This window comes from Hemicordylus capensis, chromosome 11 (genome assembly GCF_027244095.1).
Source record: "Hemicordylus capensis ecotype Gifberg chromosome 11, rHemCap1.1.pri, whole genome shotgun sequence".
NCBI lineage: Eukaryota > Metazoa > Chordata > Lepidosauria > Squamata > Cordylidae > Hemicordylus > Hemicordylus capensis.
This window is the reverse complement of record NC_069667.1, coordinates 2,001,046-2,025,718: the sequence shown is the minus strand read 5'-3', so window position 1 is coordinate 2,025,718 and position 24,673 is coordinate 2,001,046. Positions and strand designations below refer to the sequence as shown.

The 24,673-nt window shown below is 48.6% G+C and overlaps 2 protein-coding genes across 4 annotated transcripts in view; one reads left to right on the top strand and one right to left on the bottom strand.

Annotated features, from left to right (window-relative positions):
* Nucleotides 1-1,429: 1,429 nt before the first annotated feature.
* Nucleotides 1,430-8,904, bottom strand: LOC128335434 (potassium voltage-gated channel subfamily C member 3-like). Of its 3 annotated transcripts, none has more exons than XM_053273672.1 (3): nucleotides 8,612-8,904; nucleotides 4,583-5,159; nucleotides 1,430-2,958 (listed from the first exon to the last, which is right to left on the bottom strand). In XM_053273672.1, the coding sequence occupies exons 2-3, from the start codon at nucleotides 5,135-5,137 to the stop codon at nucleotides 2,125-2,127; spliced, it is 1,389 nt and encodes a 462-aa protein (XP_053129647.1). In that variant the 5' UTR covers nucleotides 5,138-5,159; nucleotides 8,612-8,904; the 3' UTR covers nucleotides 1,430-2,124. The 3 variants fall into 3 exon arrangements, with proteins under 3 accessions (XP_053129647.1, XP_053129646.1, XP_053129648.1); XM_053273671.1 differs by lacking the exon at nucleotides 8,612-8,904 and adding an exon at nucleotides 8,374-8,594; XM_053273673.1 differs by lacking the exon at nucleotides 8,612-8,904 and adding an exon at nucleotides 8,374-8,592 and having other exon boundaries at nucleotides 4,640-5,159.
* A 14,260-nt stretch (nucleotides 8,905-23,164) lies between these two features.
* OPHN1 (oligophrenin 1) overlaps nucleotides 23,165-24,673 on the top strand; it is a 91,300-nt gene continuing 89,791 nt past the window's right edge. Inside the window, exon 1 of the mRNA XM_053273667.1 lies at nucleotides 23,165-23,774. Within this exon, the coding sequence (XP_053129642.1) occupies nucleotides 23,621-23,774 (154 nt within the window). The 5' untranslated portion in view covers nucleotides 23,165-23,620. The remainder of the gene's footprint in view (nucleotides 23,775-24,673) is intronic.

Here is a 24,673-nt window from a genome sequence, read left to right as displayed (position 1 = left end):
ATCAGGCAGCAGCAATCTAGGAAGATACTGAAAGGCATCATCTCATACTGCGAGGGAGATGACAATGGTCAACTCCTCCTGTATTCTACCAAGACAACCACAGGGCTCTGTGGTCGCCAGGAGTTGATAGTGACTTGACAGCACGACTTGACCTTTACCCCCGCTTCCCTTGGGAGCAGCTTTTCAGGAGATGCAGAGGGAATGGGGTGGGAGACGGGTGAAAATTGTTCCTCTTCTTCTGCCTTGCTTGGGATACAGCTCATGGTCTAGACCAGGGGTAGCCAACCAGAGGCTTTCTAGCTGCAGTTGGACTACAACTCCCATCATCCCCAGCTGCAATAAACTGAGGAGGGGGATGATGGGAGTTGCAGTCCAACAGTAGCCTCAAGAGAGCCTCAAGCTGACCATCCCTGGCCCAAAATGCATCTGATCTATGCTTGTATTAATCAGGGACAGGAAATCCCAAAATAAACTCCAGCGGCATGACAGGAAGAGAGAGCTGTTTGTAGAGCTACCCCATATATGTTGGGGGACAATCTGGATGCAGATTCTGAGCATCAGTGCATGCCTTTTTACACTGGACTCTAATGCAGAAGATAAAAATTGCATCAGCGAAGGTTAGTTGGATGTGGTGAGACCCATTTTTATTCATCTGTGCCTGCAGTGGACGACAGAAACTCCTCTGTCCTGGAATGTTGTCTGAGTGTGCATAGGTGCAGTGGAGGTACCAATACTCCTGCCAGCAGGGGTGTATCTAGGGTGGGGCAGGCAGGGCATGTGCCCTGGGCACCACATGCAGGGGGGCGCCATTTTTTTAAATCAAAAGATTTTAAAAATGGCCACCAAAAACAAAATGGGCTCCACACATGGTCAAATGGCCTCTGTGAGGTCCTAGGCCATGCCGGCCTCGCAGAGGCCATTTGAGCATGTATGGTGGCCATTTTATTTTCAGTGGCCATTTTTTAAAATTATGTTTTAAAAAATGGCCACTGCACATGCTCAAATGGTCCCTGCGAAGCCCTAGAGGCCAGCAGGGGGAGGGGGAACCTTTGCAGACCCCCCCCCCCATGGCCTTTAGGAAGCCCCCCAAATGGGCTACAGGTAAAAAAAAATTGTACACATATTCAGATTGGCACTATGTATAGAGAATCAGGGCTTATGAATACTGAGCTGAAGCTTATGAGCTAGGATTGTATTCATTTGCTCTTTGCTACTTGTGATAAGTGAGTTAAACGTGATATCTTAATAATATGGCTATTAATGGTGAGTTTGTCTTTGAATCAGTGTGAAATCCTTAGTATTAAGGCCCACTGGGAGTTTCTTGCTCTCTTTCTCTAATTTTAACTGTCTTTCTGAAATACTGGAATATATTCCAAGCAGTGACACAGTTTACTCTGCATATCCTTTAACTATTTTCAGAGTACCTGGGAAAAGTCAAATTCTCCATTTATTTTTAAAACTGATGTAATAGTGATGCTACAATGCATAGTAGAGAATTAGACAGGCACTTCTGTTTAGTTTTCCAAGTACACCTCCACATAGTATTTGGGTATTTCATGAGCTCCAACATACTGAAATTTGTAGTTTCCCAGCATTTTTTGGTCTGGCTACGTACACTGCTAAATAGTTTTTGAAATATTAAAAAATTAACAAGCTTGACTTGCATTTTTCAGCTGATATTATGGTAAAGTTATCTGAAAGATGGGTGTCAGATGCTTGGACAGGGGGCGCAATTTCAGTGCTTGCCCTAGGCACTATTTTCCCTAGAGACGCCTCTGCCTACCAGTTGATGTCCATTTTCTCTTTGGTCACTGTGACTGCGTAGGTGTCAATGCATTGTGGTTGGGGATGCTGGGAGTTGTAGTCTCCCCACAGCGGGAGAGCCAAGGTTGCCTAACCCAGCCGACACAGCCGAGTTCCATGGCGGTAGGGAAACCGTTCATCAGCCAAGCTCCACCGAAAAAGAAGCACTCGAAGGGGAAAGGGGTTTCAAGGCAAAAACGCGAGAATATCAATCTTGTTCAGAGCAGAGTGTGCTTGTGTGTATGTATGTATGCGGCTGCTGTCCAATAGAAATGCACAGAGGTGATCACTGTTCACACGAGAAGAAGCACTTGGGAGTTCTTAAGATGGCAGTGTTGGCATGCCCATCCTCTTCCTCTTCTCCTTGGCTATGGCAGCGTCATAATAGCCCTTGAACTTGATCAAGAAGATTGGGATGGGGACAAGAATGGTCAGCAGGCCACATATTGCTGCAAAGGCTCCTATTATGCGGCTGGATTCCGTGATGGGATAGACGTCCCCGTAGCCAACAGTGGTCAAGGTGATCACCGCCCACCAAATGGAGGAAGGGAGGTTGTCCATGTATATGTCACGGCACTGGTGTTGCATGAGAGCACACTCCAGGAGCTCTGCAAAATGGCAGATGGCACCGAAGAAGAGAGCCTCAAAGACAAAAACCAGCAGCAGGAGGAGGATCTCTCTGAAGATGGACCGGAAGGTGTAAGGCAGGACCCGCAGCATCAGAGGGGCCTCAAGGAGCTTGAACAACTTCAGGAGCTTGAGGATGTAGCAGCAACGCAAGAAGCCCAGCCACAGCACCAGCGTCCAGATCCTGTGCATATGTTGTCTGAGTGAGATGAATTCAATAAAAACCGGAAACAAGGAGAGGAAGTCGGCCACATTCAGCGGGTTCCTCAGGAATTTCTTGCGGTCCGGGCAGAATGTAAGCCGCATGAAAAATTCAAACGTGAACCAGAGGACAAAGACAAGCTCTAGAGGGAGGAGGAAAGGGAAGATTTCATAAAAGTGATGCTTGACTTCTGGGAGCTCATCGGTATCATTGTAGTGTTGGTCGCTGTAGTGAAGAAAACGGTTGTCATCTCGTTGTGTATAAGTCTTCCCGATAAAAAGGATGCAGATGCTAATATTGAAGAGCATAGAAACAATGGCCAGGCACTGGAGGGGTGGGAGGAAAAAATGGTCAGCGGTATCATCATGCAGCTGGCTTGGGGCAATGTTCTACACTATCCCAAAGCATTGCCCCACATGTAATGGGGCAATGTTCTACACTATCTCTCTTTGGAATTCTCTGCCATAAGATGTAGTGATGGTCACCAGCTTGGATAGCTTTAGAAGGGGTTTAGACCAATTCATGGAAGATAGGTATATCAATGGCTACTAGTCTGAAGGCTATAGGCCACCTCCAGCCCCAGAGGCAAGATGCCTCTGGATCCCAGTTGCAGGGGAGAAATGGCGGGAGAGAGGGCCTGCCTTCATCTCTTGCCTGTGGGCCACTGTGGGAAGCAGGATGCTGGGCTGGATTTGGGTCTGATCCAACAGGACTGTGTATACGTTCTTAAGAGAAATGTTGGATGCGGACGTGAAGAATGCCAAGAAGCCTTCCAGTGTCTGGGAAAGTGTATGAGTGGAGACTGTTTGCATGGGCAAAATAGCGATCTTTTCCAGCTCAGACCTGCACACCTTGTGACCTACCACACCCAATGAATACAGCCCACGCATGGCAGTCTTCCTTCACACTGATGTAGCATAGTCCATGTGCTTTACAAAACAAGCACAAGACAGTGGGTTCCTGTCCAGAGGGACGTGACACGCTCTTTTTTACTACCAGAAATGGGGTCTGTCTCTCTGCTCTGTTCTTATCCTGTAGAATGTATAAAGCATTTCTAACTAGCAAAAAGATTTAGATGGCAATCCTCCACACACTTACCTGGGAATAAGCTCACTGAACAAAGTGGGACTGACTTCTGAGTAAACATGCACGGATATGGGCTACATCTCACTACCAAGTCTGTCTTCACAGGAGCGAGGCCATGATGCCTGTATTGGAGACCCAAGCCCACCTAGTATGCACTAGCCTAACTTGCACATTTCCTAAAGCATGGTGAACCCATGCTTCAGTCCAGCACCACTGTGTTGGAGTGCCCCATTATTAGGACTGTAGTGCTAAAGACACTTACTAGGGAGTAAGCCCTGTTGAGCACAGGGAGACTGACTTCTGATCTGAGTAAACATGCATTGGATCATGCTATAGATCACTTCTAGCTAGTAAGAAATTAGCAAGTGGGGCAGACGCAGGTGTCCCCTCTAACGGGGATTCCCAGCCGTTGTTGACTACAGCTCCCAGAATCACCAAGCAAAAGCCATTGCAGCTGTGGATTCTGGGAGTTGTAGTCGGCAACATCTGAGACTCCCTGTTAGAGGGAACACTGGGCAGAGGGGGGAAGGGATTTGGTTCAGGGGTGTGTGTGTGTATGTGTGTGTGTGTGTGTGTGTGTGAGAGAGAGAGAGAGAGAGAGAGAGAGAGAGAGAGAGAGAGAGAGAGAGAGAGATGTCTCTGCAGCATACTTGTTTGCTGCATCTAGAATTATTAAGGCACAAGGCATACTCTTCCTGAGGACCACCCCGTTTCCCACGACAGGGTTTCTGCACCTTTAATGATTGCATGCTAGGCAAAAATTCAGCTGATGAATCTCTTACTCTTCACTGGATCTCTGTGTGCCCAGAAAAGCAGCACCCAGCTGAACCTCTGCTTGTCAAGAAGGCAGGGCTAGCCTCTCACCTCCTTGGGGGCCTCCGTCTCTGGACCTGTTCTCAAGGAACCCTCTTGGATGCTTACATTTGCACTTAAGCTGCTGGAGGGCTTCTCAAAGAGAGCCCAGATCTTGGGCTGCCATTGGTCTCGGCAGCTGTTGGGGAAGCTGCTCCTTTCGGCTGGGGCGAGGAGGCCCTGCTGGTCACCGCCCTGCTCTTCCTCCCAAGGACAGGAGCCTTCCTCTTCGCTCTCTTCATCGCTGAACTTCTGCCAGCAGCAGGAGGCCAAGGGCGCATCGCTGATCTCCCAGAAGGCCAGCTCTTCCTCGAAGACAGACCTGCATGTACCTTCAGGGCAGTGGAGATGCTGGGTCCTGTAGTAGTTCAGCACCTCATCAAAGAGCATGGCGCTCCTGTCAAAGAAGAACTCTTGGTTGCTGGGGTCATAGTCAAAGACGGCGGAGGCCTGGGGTTCCGTGAGGCGGCCCAGCTTGGTCCCTGGGAAGGCACAGAGGGTGCTGAGGTATGTCTCGAACTGGACTCCGCCGACGTTCAAGGTGATCTTTTCTCTAGAAGGTTTCATCCTTCGGCTCTCTGGGAACACCCTGGTCGAAAGAAAAGCATCCAGCTGTCAGGATACCACCCTCTACTAAGGTACTGTTACTTTTATAAATTGTTTTTATGTCTTGGAATCCAACAGTTTGGACAAGACAGACTTATGTTATGGTGGAGAAGACATTCCCAGACTTGGGTCCCCAGAGGTTGCTGGACCACAACTGAACTCCCATCATCCTCAGCGTTGTAGTTCAGCTACATCCAGGGACCCAGCAGAACATGAGAATGAGGACAGCCTCGGAGGGTCTCTCTGTCTCCAAACCTGCCACTGTCCTGGCTTGAATATCTTACCGTATTTTCTCGCATCCAAGTCGACACTGAATTTAAGAAGACCCCCTTAAAAAGTAGAGATTAAGTGCAGGTTGTACCTGCGTTTGCTTGAAAGGAACAGGACTCTGAATATAAGTCTGTCTCCTGATATCAAGTTTAGGTAAATAGAGTATGACACTTTCACTGGATCAGGGGCGTAGCAAAGTTCCTGGCGGCCAGGGGACAAAATCCAGCCAGGGGGCTTCCATCACATGCCCAAAGCAGGCGCCATGCAGTTCCTCCATCTGATGTCAGATGCAAGGGGCGGGGCAAACTAGCCCCCCACAAGCCTTCTTGAACTCACCTTTCGGTGAGCCTTGTGGTGCGGGAGGGTGGCGGCCACTGTGGCCAGCGGCAGCAGCTTGACGGCATGGAGCCGGACCAGGCATGGGGCTGCCAGAGGCTGCTGTCCGCCCTCGAGCCCAGGCAGCCCCTCCTCCAGCGGCTCCTGCATGGCAGCTCGGGGGCGGAGCAGCGGTGAGGAGGAGAAAGGAAGCCCCAGCCTGCTGCTTCCCCTTGTGCAGGCGCAAAGCATCCCACGCCCCAGCTGCAGGGCACCAGCGCCTGGCACAGAAACTCAACTGGCAGGGTGCACCCCGAGGCTTGTGGACCCCTTGTGGGCCTGGGGACATTTGTCCCCTCTCGTCCAGGGGACGCTACACCCATGCACTGGATGCATTTTCAGAAATAGCTACCTGAGTGCCAGTGTAAATCCCCACTTGAGCCAGAATGCTCATTTACATTGCAAATGCCTCTTCTCCATTCCCTTTCTGGGTTAAAAACAATGGGTTGTGGACATCAAAGTCAGTATATTTTACAGCCACAGCTGCTTTTTTTTTTTTTTAAACGAGGGGAAATAGAAAATATGCAACTTCAGCTTTTCAATGACATCCTACAACTCACTGCTCTAACAATCCTATGAAACTCAACTGGCATTTTGCCACCCCACTGCTCCCGGTTTTAGATCAAAGAAGTCCTTTTCGGCCAGCCTCATTGATCCTTGGCTGGCTGGGACTGTGGCGTGTTGGGTTAGCAGCCAGAGAGACCCTTCCCTCTCCTGCGTAATTGTCCACTAGTAGTGACCGCCTTGAACCTGAGCTGAGATTCTTTTTTAATTGCCAAGGTTTCTTGCCGGTTCTTGCCCGCTCAGTCCACCCTTTCCAGTTTTCTCCCTCTGTATTTAACTAACTGCATAATTCTGTTGTTTCCCCCAAGATCCCAAACTTTCCACAATCATTGCCTTAGAGAGCAGAGAGTTGCATATTGTATGACATGTAACAATATGTAAAATGATCTTATTTATGACCAAATAGAGGAAAACATTAATAGAAATGGAATACAGAACCTCCCTATCCACGTGTAAGCATTATAATTGGATTTTTGGGACACTCTTTGTGTTAAACAGACCCACATCATCCACAGGTCAGAGTGGAGATGATTTAAGCTCTTACAGCAAACTATTATTCCTGTCTTTCTGCACGCGTTAATTAACGTAGGCCTCACCCAGATAGTGGGTTTGAATTGACCCAGAGAAGTGGTGGGTGGGGGGGGGGGAGAATATACCTTTGATTTCCGTTTTCGGCAACTCCATACTGCAGGTATTCCTCAACCTTAAGGAGGTTAACTGCCCTGAGGTGTTTCACTGCCGTGTCTATTCTGAAGTTGTGGGTGTCATTTTAATGCCAGTTGCCTTGCATGAGAAACTGAAATTGGCCTCGCCTGTTTCATTTTTGAATGTACAAAAACATTTCACTCCTGTTATTTGCCCCCGTTGTTTTTGCTTCTGTTTTTATTCCTGCTCTTTGGAGGGAAATACTTAATGAAGGCTTGACTGCCCCCTCGCAGCCCACTTTGCACCCACCCAGGCGGTTGTTTCTGTGTTTATTTGGGGTACACTTCTCCCCAATGCCAGATTAGCAAAGGACACTTTGTGCACAGGGGGAGGTTAGCACAGCACCTTGCCTGCCACTGCAAATCACCCTAGGGAACATAGGGAACTGCCATATACTGAGTCAGACCACCGGTCTATCTAGCTCAGTATTGTCTTTACAGACTGGCAGCGGCTTCTCCAAGGTTGCAGGCAGGAGTCTTTCTCAGCCCTGTCTTGGAGATGCTGCCAGGGAGGGAACTTGAAACCTTCTGCTCTTCCCAGAGCGGCTTCATCCCCTGAGGAAGGGAATATCTTGCAATGCTCACACATCAAGTCTCCCATTCAGATGCAACCAGGGCAGGCCCTGCTTAGCTATGGGGACAAGTCATGCCTGCTACCACAAGACCAGCTCTCCTCTCCACTTAAGACCCTAATCTTAAGTGTTCAGCCTTTCTTGTGTTTGCTGCAAACCCCAAAGAGAGGCTAACACAGTTACCTCAGTCTCTGGACGCTGTATTAAATCCATTATGACAGAGGAGCCCAGCAGGGTTGTTAATTGCATTGTCAGTGATATTCTCCAAAGGCCTCTGCCGTTCCTAAAGGAACATGCATGTAAACAACACACCGCTTAATAGAATATTTGCACTGCATTTTAAAAAGCGGTCTCATTGTGTATTAAATATAATCTCTGAGCGCCACGTAGTCACAGTTCACCACCACAAACTCAGCAAAGTAGGTGATAATTTCAGAAGCAGCCCAAGTGAAAGGTGGGTTTTGGTGTGGTTTGTGTATGTAATGTGGCCAATTAATCGAAATGCAGTGGGGTGGTTTGAGAGAGAGACGCCTGTGCAGTTTCAAGACGGTAACAAGTACTTGCCTGTGTGGGGACAATATTCAGGCTGCCCTGCTCCGCATGTCTAGAAATAAATCCTTTCCACAATAATAGCTAATAATTCACAGTCAGTGCACAATCATCTCCCCTCTAAAGCACCTCCTAGCTGCTTCCTGGGTTGGGATCCCCTCACCTGTTCACCATAATGTGACTGCAGCTCTTTGTGCAGCTCAGCTGCTTTTGCCTTCATGCCCGGGAAGGCTGCTTGTGCCTGCACTCTGTCCACGTCTTCGCTGAACCTGCTTCTTTAGCTTTCCTCTCTGCTAGCTTCTTCTAGAGCTCATTAGCTGCGTACAATGCACATGACTCCCCTACACACCCTCAGCTGTTCGCTGTGCTAGTACTCCGGCATCCGTGGCTTGGACTCTTACCTTTTAATTCCTCAAGGCAGTTTGCAGGACCCTCAGGAGAAGTTGCCGGCAAGAAGAGAGGAAGGTTTTGGGGCGGTTTGGGGGGCAGAGGAGACAAGATGTTCTGTGGCCTCAATCCAAGCGTGTGGCTCTTCTTGAGTGCCAGGAAGCATAGCAATAAAACAGCAAAAGCCCAAGCTGGGAGCCTCTCCTGCGATCCTTCCCTCCCTGGCCTCTCCTTTCCTATAACAAACCCATTCCCCTGGAATAACACCCTGGCAAAGCGGTAGATGAGAGATGTTCCTAAAACAGCATATTCTGTCCCCGTCCCACCCACTGTTCCAGTACAGCCTCAAAGGACAACAGAACTCTGGAAATATGCAGGGCTCATATGTTCTTGGCAGAACTTCGCCCTAGAATCTTGTGCAATCGGAGGTGGGGGTTGCATTTCTTTCTGAACTGTTTTCTTCCAGGCCAACGCTCAGCAACACAAAAGAATACCTCCCCCTGCTACAGGCTCCCTTTTAATTTCCCCATCAGGGTTTCCAGGGTGGGTAGAAAATCGTGTTGCAACAACAATTTCGTGTTCTGTTTCATAACTGCCCAGAGACTTTTCTGTATGGGGCGGTATAGAAATGTAAGAAATAAGTAAGTAAGTAAGTAAGAACAGCCCTACTGGATCAGGCCCAAGGCCCATCTAGCCAGGCATCCTGTTTCACACAGTGGCCTGCTGGATTATCTCTGGGAAGCCCACAGGCAAGAGGGGAGGATATGCTCTCCTGATGTTGCTCCCCTGCAACTGGTACTTTGAGGCATTTTGCCTCTTAGGCTGGAGGAGGCCCATAGCCCTCAGACTATAGAGGAGAGAGCTGGTCTTGTGCAAGCATGACTTGTCCCCCTAGCTAAGCAGGGTCCACCCTGGTTGCATTTGAATGGGATACCACATGTGAGCACGGTCAGAGATTCCCCTCAGGGGATGGAGTCACTCTGGGAAGAGCATCTAGGTTCCAAGTTCCCTCCCTGGCTTCTCCAAGATAGAGCTGAGAGAGATTCCTGCCTGCAACCTTGGAGAAGCCGCTGCCAGTCTGTGTAGACAATACTGAGCTAGGTAGACCAAGGGTCTGACTCAGCAGAAGGCAGCTTGCTTTGTTCCTATGTTCCTATGATTAGTAGCCATTGAACTAGACTTGTCCTCCATGAATTTCTCTAAGCCCTTCTTAAAGCCATCCAGGCTGGTGGTTGTCACCACATCTTGTGGCAGAGAATTCCATAGATTAATGATGCATTGTGTGAAAAAGTACTTCCTTTCTTTGGTCCTAAATTTCATGACAATCAGTTTCATGGGATGACCCCTAGTTCTGGTGTTATGCGAGAGGGAGAAAGAATTATCAGTCAACTCTCTCCACACCATGCATAATTTTATAGACCTCTATCATGTCGCTTCTCAGCCATCTTTTTTCTAAACTAAAAAGCCTCAGGTGTTGTAGCCTTACCTGGAAAGGAAGGTGCTCCAGGCCCCAGATCATCTTGGCTGCCCTCTTCTGCACCTTCTTCAGTTCTATAATGTCCTTTTTGACGTGTAACCAGAACTGTACACGGTACTCAAAATGTGGCCATACCATAGACTTGTATAAGGGCATTTGTATAAGGGCTGCTGCACATTTTGTTAACACTTTCAAGGAGCTGTCCACCATGACCCCAAGATCTATCTCCTGGTCAGTCACCGACAGCTCAGACCCCATCAGTGTATATGTGAAGTTGGGTTTTTTTGTCCCAATATACATCACTTTACACTTGCTTACAGTGAACCGCATCTGCCATTTTATTGTCCACACCCCCAGTTTGGAGAGATCCTTTTGAAGATCCTTACAATATGTTTTGGGTTTCACTACCCTACATAGTTTAGTGTCCTCTGCAAGTTTGGCCACCTTGCTGCTTACCCCAACTTCTAGATCATTTATGAACAAGTTAAAGAGTCCCAGCACAGATCCCTGGGGGACCCCACTTCTTACTTCACTCCATATAGAGAACCGTCCATTTATACCTACCCTCTGTTTCCTGTCCTTCAAACAGTCACCAATCTACACATGAACCTGTCCCCTTACTCCATGACTGAGAAGTTTTCTCAAGAGCCTTTGGTGGGAAACTTTGTCAAAAGCTTTTTGGAAGTCCAAGTAACTCGGTCAACCGGATCACCTTTATCCACATGCCTGTTGACCCTCTCAAAGAACTCCAAAAGGTTGGCGAGGCTTCAAACTGTGAGAGCAGGAGGGTGGCCAAGTTCCTGGCAAGCTGCGATGGGCTGAAGCTTCCTGGTGGGTCACAGGCTGCTGCTGTGCCCGTTGGACTTCGGAAAACCCAGGCTCAATCCTGCTCATCTACAGGGCTCCCCCTTAGGGAGGCAAGTCACCCTCATCTCAGCCTCCTCTACAGGGCTGTTGTAAAGCACTCCCAGCTGCCCGCCTCTGGCACCTTTCCTTCTGCACCGTGGCTCTTCGGTACCCTAGGAAGATTACTAGGAAGATTAAGCCCAAGCGCCTTACTGGATGCTTGAACGTTTGGGGTTCTGGGACCACACACTGCCCCTTCCAAGTGGATAGATGCATTCCACCCCCCCCCCCCCATGTTCTTCAAAGGAACCCAGCGCTCTTTTCCCGTTCTTGTGGTCCAATATTTCCAGGAGAGCAAGCTAAAGATACTGTCCCTTAAAGCAGCCAGGCCCACCATGGGTCTTGCCTTGACTGTGCCTCCGCCTTGTTCTGTCCCCCACCTGTTAACAGCAGTAGCAGCGAGGAAGCAGGAAGGGGCACAGCCGGTTCAGGAATGTGGGGATGCCCAAAAGGGATGCTGCTCCTTGCTGCTATTGTTCCTGCAGAGGATGCAGATGCCCTGTTGTGTGCCTGGCAGGGGGCTCTTAAGAGCAACCATGCACTGCCACCTCCAGGGGCTCAAGGAACAGTGCACTTGTGGGGGACGTCTCCGGCAGGGGCTCTAGTGGTATCACAGCCCCTGATTAAGCCTCCGTGAAGCCCAGGCCTTCTCCAGGCTGCAATGTGAGGCCTGGAGGTGGTCAGCTGGCCCTTGGGGACACATTCATTTGGGCACTATCAAACCCTGACTTCCGACCCCATCTCTCCATACTTTCCATCATCGGCATCTTAGAACATATTTGCACTGTGGAAGCTTTTGCTGGCCACTGTCGATTGCATTATGGCCTCATTGCCTCCCCAGTCTTCGTGGGGGTTTGTTTTCCTGTTTAATGTTGCGTGGGTTATTGTTCCTGCTACTGCTGTTTTAAATCGCTGTTGCTTCGAGTGATCCAGAATTGCACAAGGGCCTCAGAAATTATTGTTGCATGAATCAATCTGTGTTTTTGTTAGTGTGTGTTATGCAGCCGGACACCCTCTGTGTAGCGTTGGAAGTTGGAAGAGAGATGCCAGAACCCGGACCATTGCCGTTTCCAGACTATAACACAAAAGAGCAAAAATTCTGTCGAAGCACACAAATAAAACTGCATTGAACAAAGCACATAAAAATATGTGCAGTCAGTTCTTTTATTTACATTTTGATTTGTTTCTCCTTGCAGCCTGTGCAACTAACTTAGCTCTTGTATTGATAGTGGTACTGCTAACTGAGCCTTCAAAATCAGTTCCATGTTGGTTCCCCAAAGGACCGGCACATATCCTTTAGCCCAGAATGTACACTGGGCCATAACTGGATTATTAGCTGCTACTAAATACTCTTATATTTCAGCCTTTTAAAATCCTCTGATTTATCCCAAGTTTTAAATTCAGGATTTCCCAAAAACCAGAAAGTTCTTCTAGCCATAATTTATACTCATTTTGTTAAACTAAGCAGTTCCATGAGCTCCTACACAAGGTATAACAATCCATTTCATCAAAACAAGCCTTCGCTACATTATTCTTGGACAAATAGATCAGTCTCAGTCAGGAAATACAACCTCATCCTGCATTTCACAGATGTTCACCCAGCTTCCATGCAAACGATTCATGGCAGGCATAGATAGTGACCTTGCTAATGGAAGCCTCAAAAATGGTTTTGTGTTGGTTCCAAAAAGGACATTAAGAAGGACCCACGCTGACGCTTAGGCACCATAATGTTATTGCACAAGAGCTCTTACTTACTTCAAAAACTTGCAAAGCTGAGAAAAGTTGTTTTGCTCCCTTAGATCTATAAAATCTACTAATTGTTTGGGAACTGTTTGCTGCAGACATCTTGAAGCTATTCCTCCCCTCTCCTCTTCAATTTCCTGTAGTTAAAAAAGAAAGTGTGAAATGCTTTTTAAAAACTTGACATGTTCTAACATGTTACCCTCCATGCTCCATTTAAAATTTCTTAGCAAAACTCATAATCTTGGTTTTCTTTTAATTTATTTAACCTCAGCCAGTTTGCAAAGACTCCTTAAGCTGCTGACCAAGACCCAATTGCATTTGAGAAATAAGAAGAGCATCATCAGCATACAGAAAGCTTTCTATTACTTGTTTCAGGAGGCATAAAGATCACTTGATAACCTAGCTAGAAAACTGTGTATATAAACAGTAGGGCAGCAAATTTTCCTGATGAACTCCTCTCTCATCAGTTAACAATGTCAGCTGAATTCATCCTGAACTTTGAATTTTTGTATACAAAGATTTAATCATTCTCTGGAAAGCCTTTTTTGATATTAGGATCCTCTAATATTCCCCCAAACTTATTTGTATTTATATAAGCAGAATTAAAAATTGTACATGTGACAAAAATCCACTTTAAAGAATCCCAACTTGCAAACATTTATGTATCAAGTCATTCAAGACAAAACCCTAGATCTATGTCATCAACCTATTGGGCTCTAAAGCCTACCACTTTTTCTTCTGGGATATTGTTCCCACCCTCCAAGGGGAAAGAGATGGCTGCGGCAGGCAGGGAGATCATATTCGCTATCTTTGGTCCTCTCTGATATAAGTAGCCACGTTGAGTATCTGGATGCAGCACCGAAACCTTTGCCCTGCCTGATACCACCACTAATGAAGGGGAGCAAAGGCAGGGATTGAGGAGCAAATCCACCCCTCCCCGTGATGAGCAGGGCTGAGGGAAGGGGCTGCCTGCAGGGGGCACTCTTGGCCCATCTAACAGGGATTCCCAGGTGTGGTTGACTACAGCTCCCAGAATCTCCAAGCAAAAGCCATTGCAGTTGGGGATCCTGGGAGTTGTAGTCAACAACATCTGAGAATCCCTGTTAGAGGGAACACTGGTCCCACTCTGTGACATCTGTAGTGCAAGGGAGGGAGGGAAGCTCAAAAGGGATGGGAGGATATTTATATACCGCTTTTCAACCAAAGTTCCCAAAGCGGTTTACATAGATATAAATAAATAAATAAAATGGCTCCCTGTCCCCAAAGGGTTCACCATCTAAAAAAAGCAACTTAAGGCAGACCCCAGCAACAGCCACTGGAAAGATGAGGCTGTGCTGGGGATGGATAAGCCAGTTGCTCTCCCCCTGCATCAATAAAGAGAATAGCTAATTTTTTAAAAAAGGTGCCTCTGCTCAGTTAGCAGGGATAACCGAGTATAAATGTCAAAATGTCAAGAGTAACTGGCCCTAGCCACCCCCAGCACAGTACCTCCAGTGACTGCTGCTGGTGTCTATCTTATGATTCTTTTTAGATTGTGAGCCCTTTGGGGACAGGGATCCATATGATTTATTTATTATTTCTCTGTGTAAACCGCCCTGAGCCATTTTTGGAAGGGCAGTATAGAAACTGAATCAATCAATCAATCAACCGAAGAAGCAGGAAGGAGAGAGATGAAGAACAGGGACCTCTCGTGGGGCCAAATTAGAGGTGGTGTGTGGACATAGGTGACTTCGAACCGGCCCCAGCGTTTGAACCAGTTCGGAGGCCTCTAAAATGGCCTCCGAACTGGTTTGTGCACATCCCTACTTTTAAGCTAACGGGCAGCTTTGATAAGGCAGGGAACAAGGTTCTGTTCTCTTCTTCCACTAGATGGAGCCCAGCCCTTCTGCAGCCTGTGAGGGACAGCCCTGAGTCAGGGTGGGACAGGGCTGCTGCAGACAGAAGATGGTTTTTATGAGACTTGAAGGTGGAGGCGGCATAATTTCCAGTGGGTGTGTGCACTTTGCTAACTTGTGTTCTACGATTGTCTCTGGTTGAATAGATGTCGACACAGATTTATCTATCGTGGAATTTATCTATCGTGGAGATGTCCAGATTCTCCAGTTCAGAGAGCGGGGGGGGGGGGGGGTCCACAGGGATGTGCACATCTGTGGGGATGGGGCCATAGCTCAGGGGCAGAGCATCTGCTTGGCATGTAGAAGGCCTCGGCCTTAATGCCAGGCAGCATCTCAAGCCTCCTGCCTGAAACGTTGGCGACAGGACTGAGCTTGATGGCCCAAGGGTCTGACTCAAAGTTGGGCAGCTTCCTCTGTTCCCCTTAAGACCCAGAAGGGTGGTGGAGGGGAGGAGGTGCGGGTCTTCCACACTTCCTTTCGCGTTGCTTTGATGGGACAGGCAAAGTGGGCCTCACCTGAGAACTTCTTGTACTATTGCAGCCCACACCACAACCTGCAATGCTGGGTCGGCTTTTTGCACCTGATACTAACTGCTACTACCACCCGCTTTCCATGCACAGCAGATGAAAGCATTGTGCTGGAAACTGGGATGATGTGGCCGTGAGGGGTTACCTTCGGTCAGGGTGGCTGTGATTCAGCAGAGCTTTTGTGTGCTTGAAGCTCACTCAACTCCTGCATATGTATCCTGTTTGGCCGACGGCCAAGCTGTCCATATCCAAGTGTTATGGGCAGTAAACTCAAGCACACTTTCTGAATGGGAATATCCCTGCATATCCCTGCTGGCTTCAGAAAACAATTCAATGGCCGATATGTAAACAAAATGTTTGTTTGAAGTTCCAGTGTATGCTCCTTGTTCCAAAGTATCGTAATCCTAGGGAAGAGGAGGGGAGCATCAATGTTCTGGTATGGAAAGCTGATGTTTCTGGATGATCCACCTCCTCTTAAGACAAACATGCAAAACATGTTTTTTAGAGATAAATAGATAAATATTATTAATTTTCTATCATATTTTTAACCACCTGATATACACATCTCTAGGCGGTGTACACAACCCAAATTTTTATATATATAACTATAACTATAAAACTATAACTATAAAACTATAACTATAAAACTATAACTATAACTATAACTATAACTATAACTATAACTATATATATATATATATATATATATATATATATATATATATATATAACCACTTTCACAGAATAAAAACAATTCACAGAGTAAAACAATTAAAATAATTTCACAGGATAAAAACAATTAAACAGTTTAAAATTAATTTTAATTAAAAGCCTGAAAAAACAGGTGGGTCTTAAGGGTCTTTTTAAAAACAATCGGAGAAGCTCTTATTTTGACAGGGAGTGCATTCCAAAGCCCTGGGGCAGCCCCAGAGAAGGCCTGGCCCAGAGTTGCTCCAGACAAGCCTGTGGCAACCGTAACCAGACCTCCCCAGATGATCAGGGTTCACCCAGCGGCAGGATTCACGACAGAGAAGGCGCTCTCTTAAGTACCCTGGACATAAGCCCTTCAGGGCTTTATAGGCAATAGCCAGCACTTTGTATTTCACTCGGAAACATAGCAGCAGCCTGTGCAATTCTTTCAGAATCAGTGTTATATGGTCCCTTTGGAGTGTCCCAGAGACCAACCTGGCTTCTGCATTCTGTACAAGCTGTAGTTTCCAGTCTACATATGAAGGCAGCCCCATGTAGAGTGCATTGCAGTAGTCAAGCTTGGAAGTCACCAGGATATGTACTACTGTTTTAAGTTCATTTCCCTCCCAAAATGGGTGTAGCTGATGTATCAACCGAAGCTGATAAAAAGTGCTCTTGGCCATTGCCTCAACCTGAGAAACTAGAGAGAGGTTTTGGATTCAGGAGCACTCCCTTTCTTTCTTTCATATATTTTATTTTATTTCAGACAAATCAAAAACAACAAACAACAACTCACAGAAAAAAGAAAACACATAACGTATTTGGATATACCTCAGAGTTGAAAATATAGAACTTGTGGCCTCATTTACAAAGAAAAACCAAATCTCTGATGTGGCGCTAAGCCATGCACCGAATCATAATGTATAAACGGTTCCCATGTTGAAGCAAATTTATCCTCTTGATTTGTTCCTCATATATGAAGTAATCTTAGCCATTGACGCATATTCCCAAAGCTTAAGTTGTCACTCATCTGATGACAGGATTGAATTAACTTTCTAATATGAAGCATAAAGAATCTTAGCTGCAGTTATCACATATAAAAACAGCTCAGTATATTTTACAGGTACATAAATGACCAGGCTCAAACGATCATGCTTCGGACACATTATGTGAAGACCCAGCTCCCTTGAGAAGTCTATAATGCTGGGGAAAGTTGAAGGAAAGAGAAGAAGAGGACGACCAGCAGCAAGGTGGATGGACTCGATCACAACAGCAATGAATGCACCACTGAGAGACCTTGAAGGCAGAGGTGTATCTAGGGAAAATAGCGCCTAGGGCAAGCATTGAAATTGCGCCCCCTGTCCAAACATCTGACACCCATCTTTCAGATAACTTTACTATAATATCAGTGGAAAAATACAAGTCTGAAGGTCACATACAAGTCACATATCTGAATAGGTGTACAGTGACTTATATTATATATTTTTAAAAAAATTACCTGTAGCCCCTTTGGGGGGCTTCCTAAAGGCTGGGGGGGGTCTGCAAAGGTTTCCCCTCGCCTTCTGCTGGCCTCTAGGGCATCACAGGGACCATTTAAGCATGTGCAGTGGCCGTTTTTAAAAATAATTTTTTTCCCAAAAAATTGTAGCTGAAAACAAAATGGTCACCATGAATGCTCAAATGGCCTCTGTGAGGCCTGGTATGGCCTAGGGCCTCACAGAGGCCATTTGAGCATGCATGGTGGCCATTTTGTTTTCAGCAGCCTTTTTTTTTTAATTAAAAAAATTAATTTTAAGAAATGGCGCCCCCCTTCAAGTGGTGCATGGGGCACGTGCCCTGCCTGCCCCACCCTAGATATGCCCCTGCTTGAAGGCAAGTGGAAGACAGATCATCCTGGAGAGAATCTATCTAGGTGGTCGCTAAGAGTCGACACCAACTTGACAGCACTCAATCAATCAATCAAGGTTTTGTAATATTTAACAAAAAATAACCAGTAACATAGGAAAGTTGATATTTAAAATTTGTGGCATCTTGCAATGAATTGTTTTCCAAAATTGCTGGGCTTTCCTGCACATCCACCACCACATATGATAGAATGTTCCCGCCTGATTCATGCATTTTCAGCTTTTTCCAGAAGATTTATTGTCTATCTTTGCAATCTTTACAGGAATAAGATACCAACGAAAATACATTTTATACCAGTTTTCTCTTAATGTGTTATTCACTGTAAATTTAATATTAACCTTCCATTGATATTTCCATTGTTGCATATCAATTGTTTTATTTAAATTCTGCATCCATTTAATCATGCAGTCTTTTAACTGTTCCAGTTCTGACATACTTCAGTAACAATTTGTACATAAGTCCTAATAAATGCTCTGAATTTTGTGTTATTAGTATTTCAAATTCCGTCAAATCTCTAAGCTTTCCTCTTTGTTTTTCTATCTCTTTCTGAACTATCTGTATCTTTATTTCTCCTAGGCGTACCTGTCGCTAATCCCATGTGTGGCAGCTCTCGCGAGAGTTCGCGAGCAGCTGCCGGTTAGCGACAGGATGGGGAGAAAATAGGGATGCTGGCCACCAGCAGCTGGCTGGCAGGAGCAGACAGCGGCAGGCTGGCCCAGCTGCCAGGAATTGGCGGGCGGGAGGAGGTGGCAGGAGGGAGGAGGTGGCGGGCCGGCTTTCCGGCTGGCCGGCCAGCCAGAAAGAGCCAAGCAGGGGTGTGGGCAGAAGAAGCGGGCTGCTCCCACCAGCGGCTGGCCAGCGGGAGCAGGCGGCAGGCTAGCCCGGCTGCTGGGAATTGGTTGGCAGGTGGGCGGGAGAGAGGAGGGAAAGCCAGCCCACCAGCCAGAAACCGCAGGCGTGGGGGGGGGGGGGAGAAGTGGGTGTGGGGGAGAAGAAGCGAGCCGGAGGAGGCGCAGATGCTTTGTGCCCGGCCCAGCTAGAACTAACTGTTTATTTGTGAATATTGAAATATCCACTGATCTGTAAATTCTAAAACTTGTGAATGATACTGAGTAATCTTTTCAAAATCCAGCATTTTCTTCCCATATAATTGGGTATAATATCTAACAAACTGGTCTGCCATCTTATCTGTCGTCGAAACAAACTCCTTGCCATTCCATATTGAAGTAATAGTTCTCTCCTCCTGCTCTTTTCGCAGTTGATATGCCAATAATTTATCAGGTTTATTGCCCTTCTCAAAATATTTCTGCTTAGCAAAATTTATTTTCTTACATGTCTCTTTTGCTTCAGTAAGATCTATTTGTTTACAAGACTCCTTTATTTTTTGTAATATGTCCACTGACGGGTTTTGCTTGTGCCGTAATTCAAGCTGCTGTAATTCATTTGTCAATATCTCTTTCTGCTTCTGGAAGGCTTTCTTTCTTTTAGAAGCCATCGAGATAATACATCCCTTCATAAAAGCATTGCTAGATTCCTATACTGTAATTAAGGAGACATACAAGCTGATTTGGAAGAAGCACTTTAATTCCATTTGCCATTTCTGTTTGATATCCTCCTGTAATAATAGAAGATTGTTAAGTTGCCATCTTCTTGGGGCTATATCGCCAAGCTACATACCTGATCTTTCAGGGCAAGTGTAACCCCATCTGGAACAGGCAGGTGTAAACCATCTCTCGGATCTTGTTACCGCGCCTCCCCCCTGCCCCCGTGCAGGGGAACAACAGCAGTGGAGAGGGCATGCACATACCTCTTGCTTATGGGCTCCCCATAGGCATCTGGTGGGCCACTATGTGAAAGAGGATGCTGGACTAGATGGGCCTTGTGCCTGATCCATCAGGGCTGTTCTTACATTTTAGTTTCAGTTTTTTTTATTTATGGTCATTGACCAGAATAATTCTTATGTTCTTATTTGGATTCAAATAAATTTGTTATCCCTCATCCAGCCCATTACTGCCTCCAGGCAAGCATTTAGGGAAGTGATGCCATTTCTTGATGAAGTTGACAGGGAGAAATAGATTTGTGTGTTATCAACATACTGCATCAAATCTCCTGATGATCTCTCCCAGTGGTTTCATGTAGATGTTAAAGAGCATTGGAGACAGTATGGAGCCTTCTGGAACTCCATACCTTCACTCTCACTTTGCAGAGCAACGACACCATCTGGAATCTACCCAAGAGGTAGTAACAGAACCATTGTAGAACACCTTCCGCAGGAGACCCAGAATACCATGGCTGATGGTATCAAAAGCTGCCGAGAGATCCAAAAAGATCAGCAGAGTCACATTCCCTCTGTCAATACCTAATTGGAGATCATCCATCAGGACAACCAAGGCAGTCTCAATCCCACAGCTGGCCCGAAAGCCAGTTTGAAATGCATCTAGATAATCCAGGACTGTCTGAAGGACTGTCTGAAGCTGAGAGGTCACCACCCTCTCAGTCACCTTGCCCAACCTTGGGGGAATAGAGATGGGCCTATAGTTGCCTCTGAGGGGTCCAATGTAGGTTTTTTTTCAAGTATAGTCTAAAGATAGCCTCCTTAAAACAAGGAGGCATCCTACCCTCCCTCAGGGAAGCATTTCTGATGTTTACCAGAACCTCTAGAGCTGATCGTTAGAGAAAATAAGCCAAGTTGGGCAAGGGAAGGGTCACGAGGGCAGGTGGTAGGATGCACAGTCTGAAGCAGCTTGTCCACTTCCTCAGGAGTCACAAACTGAAAGTGACCCAGTCTGGTCAAATAAGAGGAGTTGCTGGATACCTCCATAACAGACTCTGCCCTAATTGCAGAATCCAGTTCGGCCCAAATGCAAGAGATTGTGTCCACGAAACATTCATTAAAAGCATCACAGCAGGTAACCGATGATTCTAAATTTGGATTCGAGGGCTTGCATTAACCCTCTTACAACCCCAGACAGCTCCACTGGATGTGAACTTGTGGATGCAAAGCAGGCAGAAAAGAACTGCTTCTTTGAGCGTAGATCTTCAGATTGTATTTGAGCAGAGTTTTTCTCCATTTGCGCTCTAGTCGTCTACCTTCCCGCTTCAGCTCCCATAATTCTTCCGAATACCATGGGGCTAATTTTGAAGCAGGTCGGAGAGGCTGCTTAGGAGTGACTGTGTCTACTGCTCTTGTGAGTTCATTATTCCAAAGTTTGCACCAGAGCATGGACAGAATCACTAGCAGAGCCAACTCAAAACTCTTCCACGACTTCATGGAATTCTATTAAATCCAAGACCAATAGCCTTCTCGGGCAGACCAACCTAATGGGTCATAGGAACATAGGACGCTGCCTTCTACTGAGTCAGACAATTGGTCCATCTAAGTCAGTATTGTCTACACAGACTGGCAGTAGCTTCTCCCATTTTGCAGGCAGGAGTATCTCTCAGCCCTATCTTGGAGATGCTGCCAGGGAGGGGACTTGGAACCTTCTGCTCTTCCCAGAGTGGCTCCATCCCCAAAGGGGAATATCTTACAGTGCTCACACTTCTAGTCACCCATTCATATGCAACCAGGGCGGACCCTGCATAGCAAAGGGGTCAACTCATGCTTGCTACCAGAAGACCAGGAGCCTTAAATGGCGCAGCAGGGAAATGACTTGACTTGCAAGCCAGAGGTTGTTGGTTCAAATCCCCACTATGGGATTCGAACCAACTACAGGAAACACTTATATTGAGCAGCAGTGATATAGGAAGATGCTGAAAGGCATCCTCTCATACTGCACACGGGAGATGGAAATGGTCAACCCCTCCTGTATTCTACCAAAGACAGCCACAGGGCTCTGTGGGCGCCAGGAGTCGACAGCACACTTTACCTTTACCACAAGACCAGCTCTCCTCCCTGGTACATAGGAACATATAAGCTGCCTTATAATGAGCCAGACCATAGGTCCATCTTGCTCAGTATCGACCCAGACTGGCAGTGGCTTCTCCAAGGCTGCAGGCAGGAATCTCTCTCAGCCCTGTCTTGGAGATGCTGCCAGGGAGGGAACTTGGAACCTAGATGCTCTTCCCAGAGTGGCTCCATCCCCTGAGGGGAAGAACTTACAGTGCTCACACTTCCTATGGTAAGGGAGACAGTCCTATAGGCCACACCACTTCCCTGCAAATTGCAAACCGCCCTGAGATTTTATATAGGGCAGCGGTATAAACATATGATAGATACTGTGGAAGCACATGCCCAGGATACAAGCGCCAGTGAATGTCACCGATGCAGCACTAAGCAACAGCGCAGAGCCAGGATTTCGTCACCCAGGCGGGCCTGCTGCGTTCTTCCCATTCAAACCTCCTCCGAGCTCTTTTTCAGGAAGCGGTGCAAAGAAAGCGGCTGAAGGGGAGAGAACTACGCCTCCCATCGGGCCTTGCGCGCTGCATCCAGAGGTTGCGGGGAGGAGGAGGCGGCGGCTGATGGGCTCGGGAGCTTTTGCAGGGAAGCGTCACCGGCGTGGAGTGGGAGGAAGAGATGCAGGAAGAGCCGCGAGTTAACCCTTTCTGCGCCGGAGGGACCGCGAGTACCCCTCCTGCATCCGAAAACGCCCCCCCCCGCGGGAAAGCAGCCCCCCCTCCTTTTCTCAGTGAGTTTCAGAGCTGCAGCAGCTCCTGGAAGGGGCGCGCTGTGGATGCGTCTGCCCCAATCCAGCCATCCGGATGGGGGCTGGAAGGCGCGCACAACAAACCCACGACATAGAAGCCCCAGCCAGCCTTATGGAAGCGGAGAGCTCCTTGGATCGGATCGGGGCAGGTCTCCTTAACTCGGCCCCTAATTAGCTGGGAATTTACTGCCACAGGACGTGACGATGGCTGGGGGCCGAGATGGCGTGAAACGGGCCAGTTCAGGGAGGAGGAAGGAAGAGGGGTCTCTACCCTGCTTGGCTTGCTGCTAGTCAGGATGCCACTGCCGAGCCTCCACGCTCAGAGGTAGTCTACCTCCCTCTCTTTCTGCAGCTGCAGGGAAGCCACGCAGGGCGGAGAAGCAACTGCTTCTGGCTTCCCAGAGGCTGTCTAGCAGGGCCCTCCCGGCCAGGACAGGATCCTGCCCTGGACGACAGCCTGGCTCTTGTGGTGATCGCCACCTTTGCCACGAGAGCTGCAACACGGACCCTCCACGACCAGAGGCAGCAGCCTGGCGTATCCGAGGAGGGGGACGGCCGGCCCTGTTCTCCAGCCCTGTGCGAGGCGCGCGGGGGCGGAGGGCGGTCCCGAGACCCCCCCCCCCCCAGTCTCCATCCATCTTCTTGTGGGGCGGGGGGGCGGCGTCGTGCGGCGGGCTCTGCTTCGCTCCTCCCTGGCGGAAGGGAAACGCTCCCTGCCTCTTTAAGGGAAGCGCCGGGAGGAGGCGGGGAAGCTGCGGCGGGCGGCGGAGCCTGGGAGGGCTCGGCCGGCGCTTGCAGAGTCGCTGCTGGCCGGGCAGGAAGGAAGGCGGCAGCGGCAGCAGCAGCAGCAGCCCCGCGGGACAACAAAGCCCGGCCTGGTGGGAAGCGACTGGGCTCGCCCGGCTGCCGCCGCCGCCGCTGCTGGACAGAGCCCCGTCGTCTCGTCACCGCCTCGCGGCGCGTGTGCAGCAGCAGCAGCAGAGCCCGCCGCCGGCCAAGGCATCACCTCGCCAGCCCCGCAGCGGAGCCCGGCGGCGCGTCTCCTCCTCCTCCTCCTCCTCCTGCGCGCCCGCCCGGCTGGAGGGAGCCTCGGCGGCGGACCTGCTGCTGCCGCCGCCACCCCGGAGTGCCTGGGCTCGGTTGGTGCCCAGCAGGTAGCCGCGTGGCTCCGTGGCCGCCGCGAGCGTCCCCTGGCTGTCCCTCCCCCGCCGGCGGCAGCAGCCTCAGCCTCAGCATGGGGCACCCGGCGCTGGAGTTCAGCGACTGCTACCTGGACAGCCCGGACTTTCGGGAGAGGCTGAAATGCTACGAGCAGGAGCTGGAGAGGACCAACAAGTTCATCAAGGACGTGATCAAAGACGGCAACGCGCTCATCACCGCCCTCAAGAGTGAGTGCTGCCTGCGCAGCAGCTGCGCGCAACCCAACCCAACCCCCCCCCCCCCGCCGCTTCCCAGGGGGCTCACTCGCCGCCCCGGCTCGTCGCGAGGAGCTGGCTGAGTGTGTGTGTGTGTGTGTGTGTGGCCTCGGCACTGCTGCATTGGGCACTGCTGTGTCTTGCACGCGTGGCCGCCGCCGCTGCTGCCGCCTCCCTTGAACCCAGCAGCACCTGGCTTGCTTGCGCCTGCTGCACTGCGGCCTTTTGTCCGGGTTCTCCATCACACCTGCAGCCCTGATGACTAAATGCGGTGTGTGTGTGTGTGTGTGTGTGTGTGTCGGTGGCATGGCTTAGGTTGCGCTCTTCAGCACCCTCTGCTTGGTGTCAAGGTGTGGTGCTGTTTTCCATGCCAGAGGGAAGGCCTCTCTGCGCCAGAGAGCTGCAGGGTTGTCAACTGACAACAGGGTTGCCAACTGACCTACAGTCAGAAAGCAGGGTTGCCAGTGACCTCGCCAGCTCCTGACCCTTTGCCAGGGTATACTCTTTTTTTTTTCTTCACAGCGTGGAGATCAGTGTTACCCTTACTGACATCTACAGATCAGGCTACTAGTGTTCAAGGTTCAGGAGTAGTGACTAGTAAAGAAGTTGGCAACCGCTCCAAAATGTCACTCTATTTCACATATTTGACATCACTGTCCATTCTCTGGGTGGTTTCTGCAGCGATGCTGAGTTGCAGCTGATGAACTATCTCTTGCAGAGTTACTCTCAGGATTGCAGAGATCAGGGATTTGAAGTCTTGATTGGGACACGTGAAATGCACTCTGGATGCTATGTGGTGGTGGTCCCATGACCACCTGGATGGGCGTTTGGAGGTGGGGTGGCAAGCCAGTAGAACAAATGAGCGGGGGTGG

Coding starts and splice junctions, on each gene's coding strand:
- LOC128335434 (XM_053273671.1), bottom strand. Junction 2,959..4,582: donor AGACGGAGGCCCCCAAGGAG/GTGAGAGGCTAG, acceptor CCACCCCTCCAG/TGCCTGGCCATTGTTTCTAT.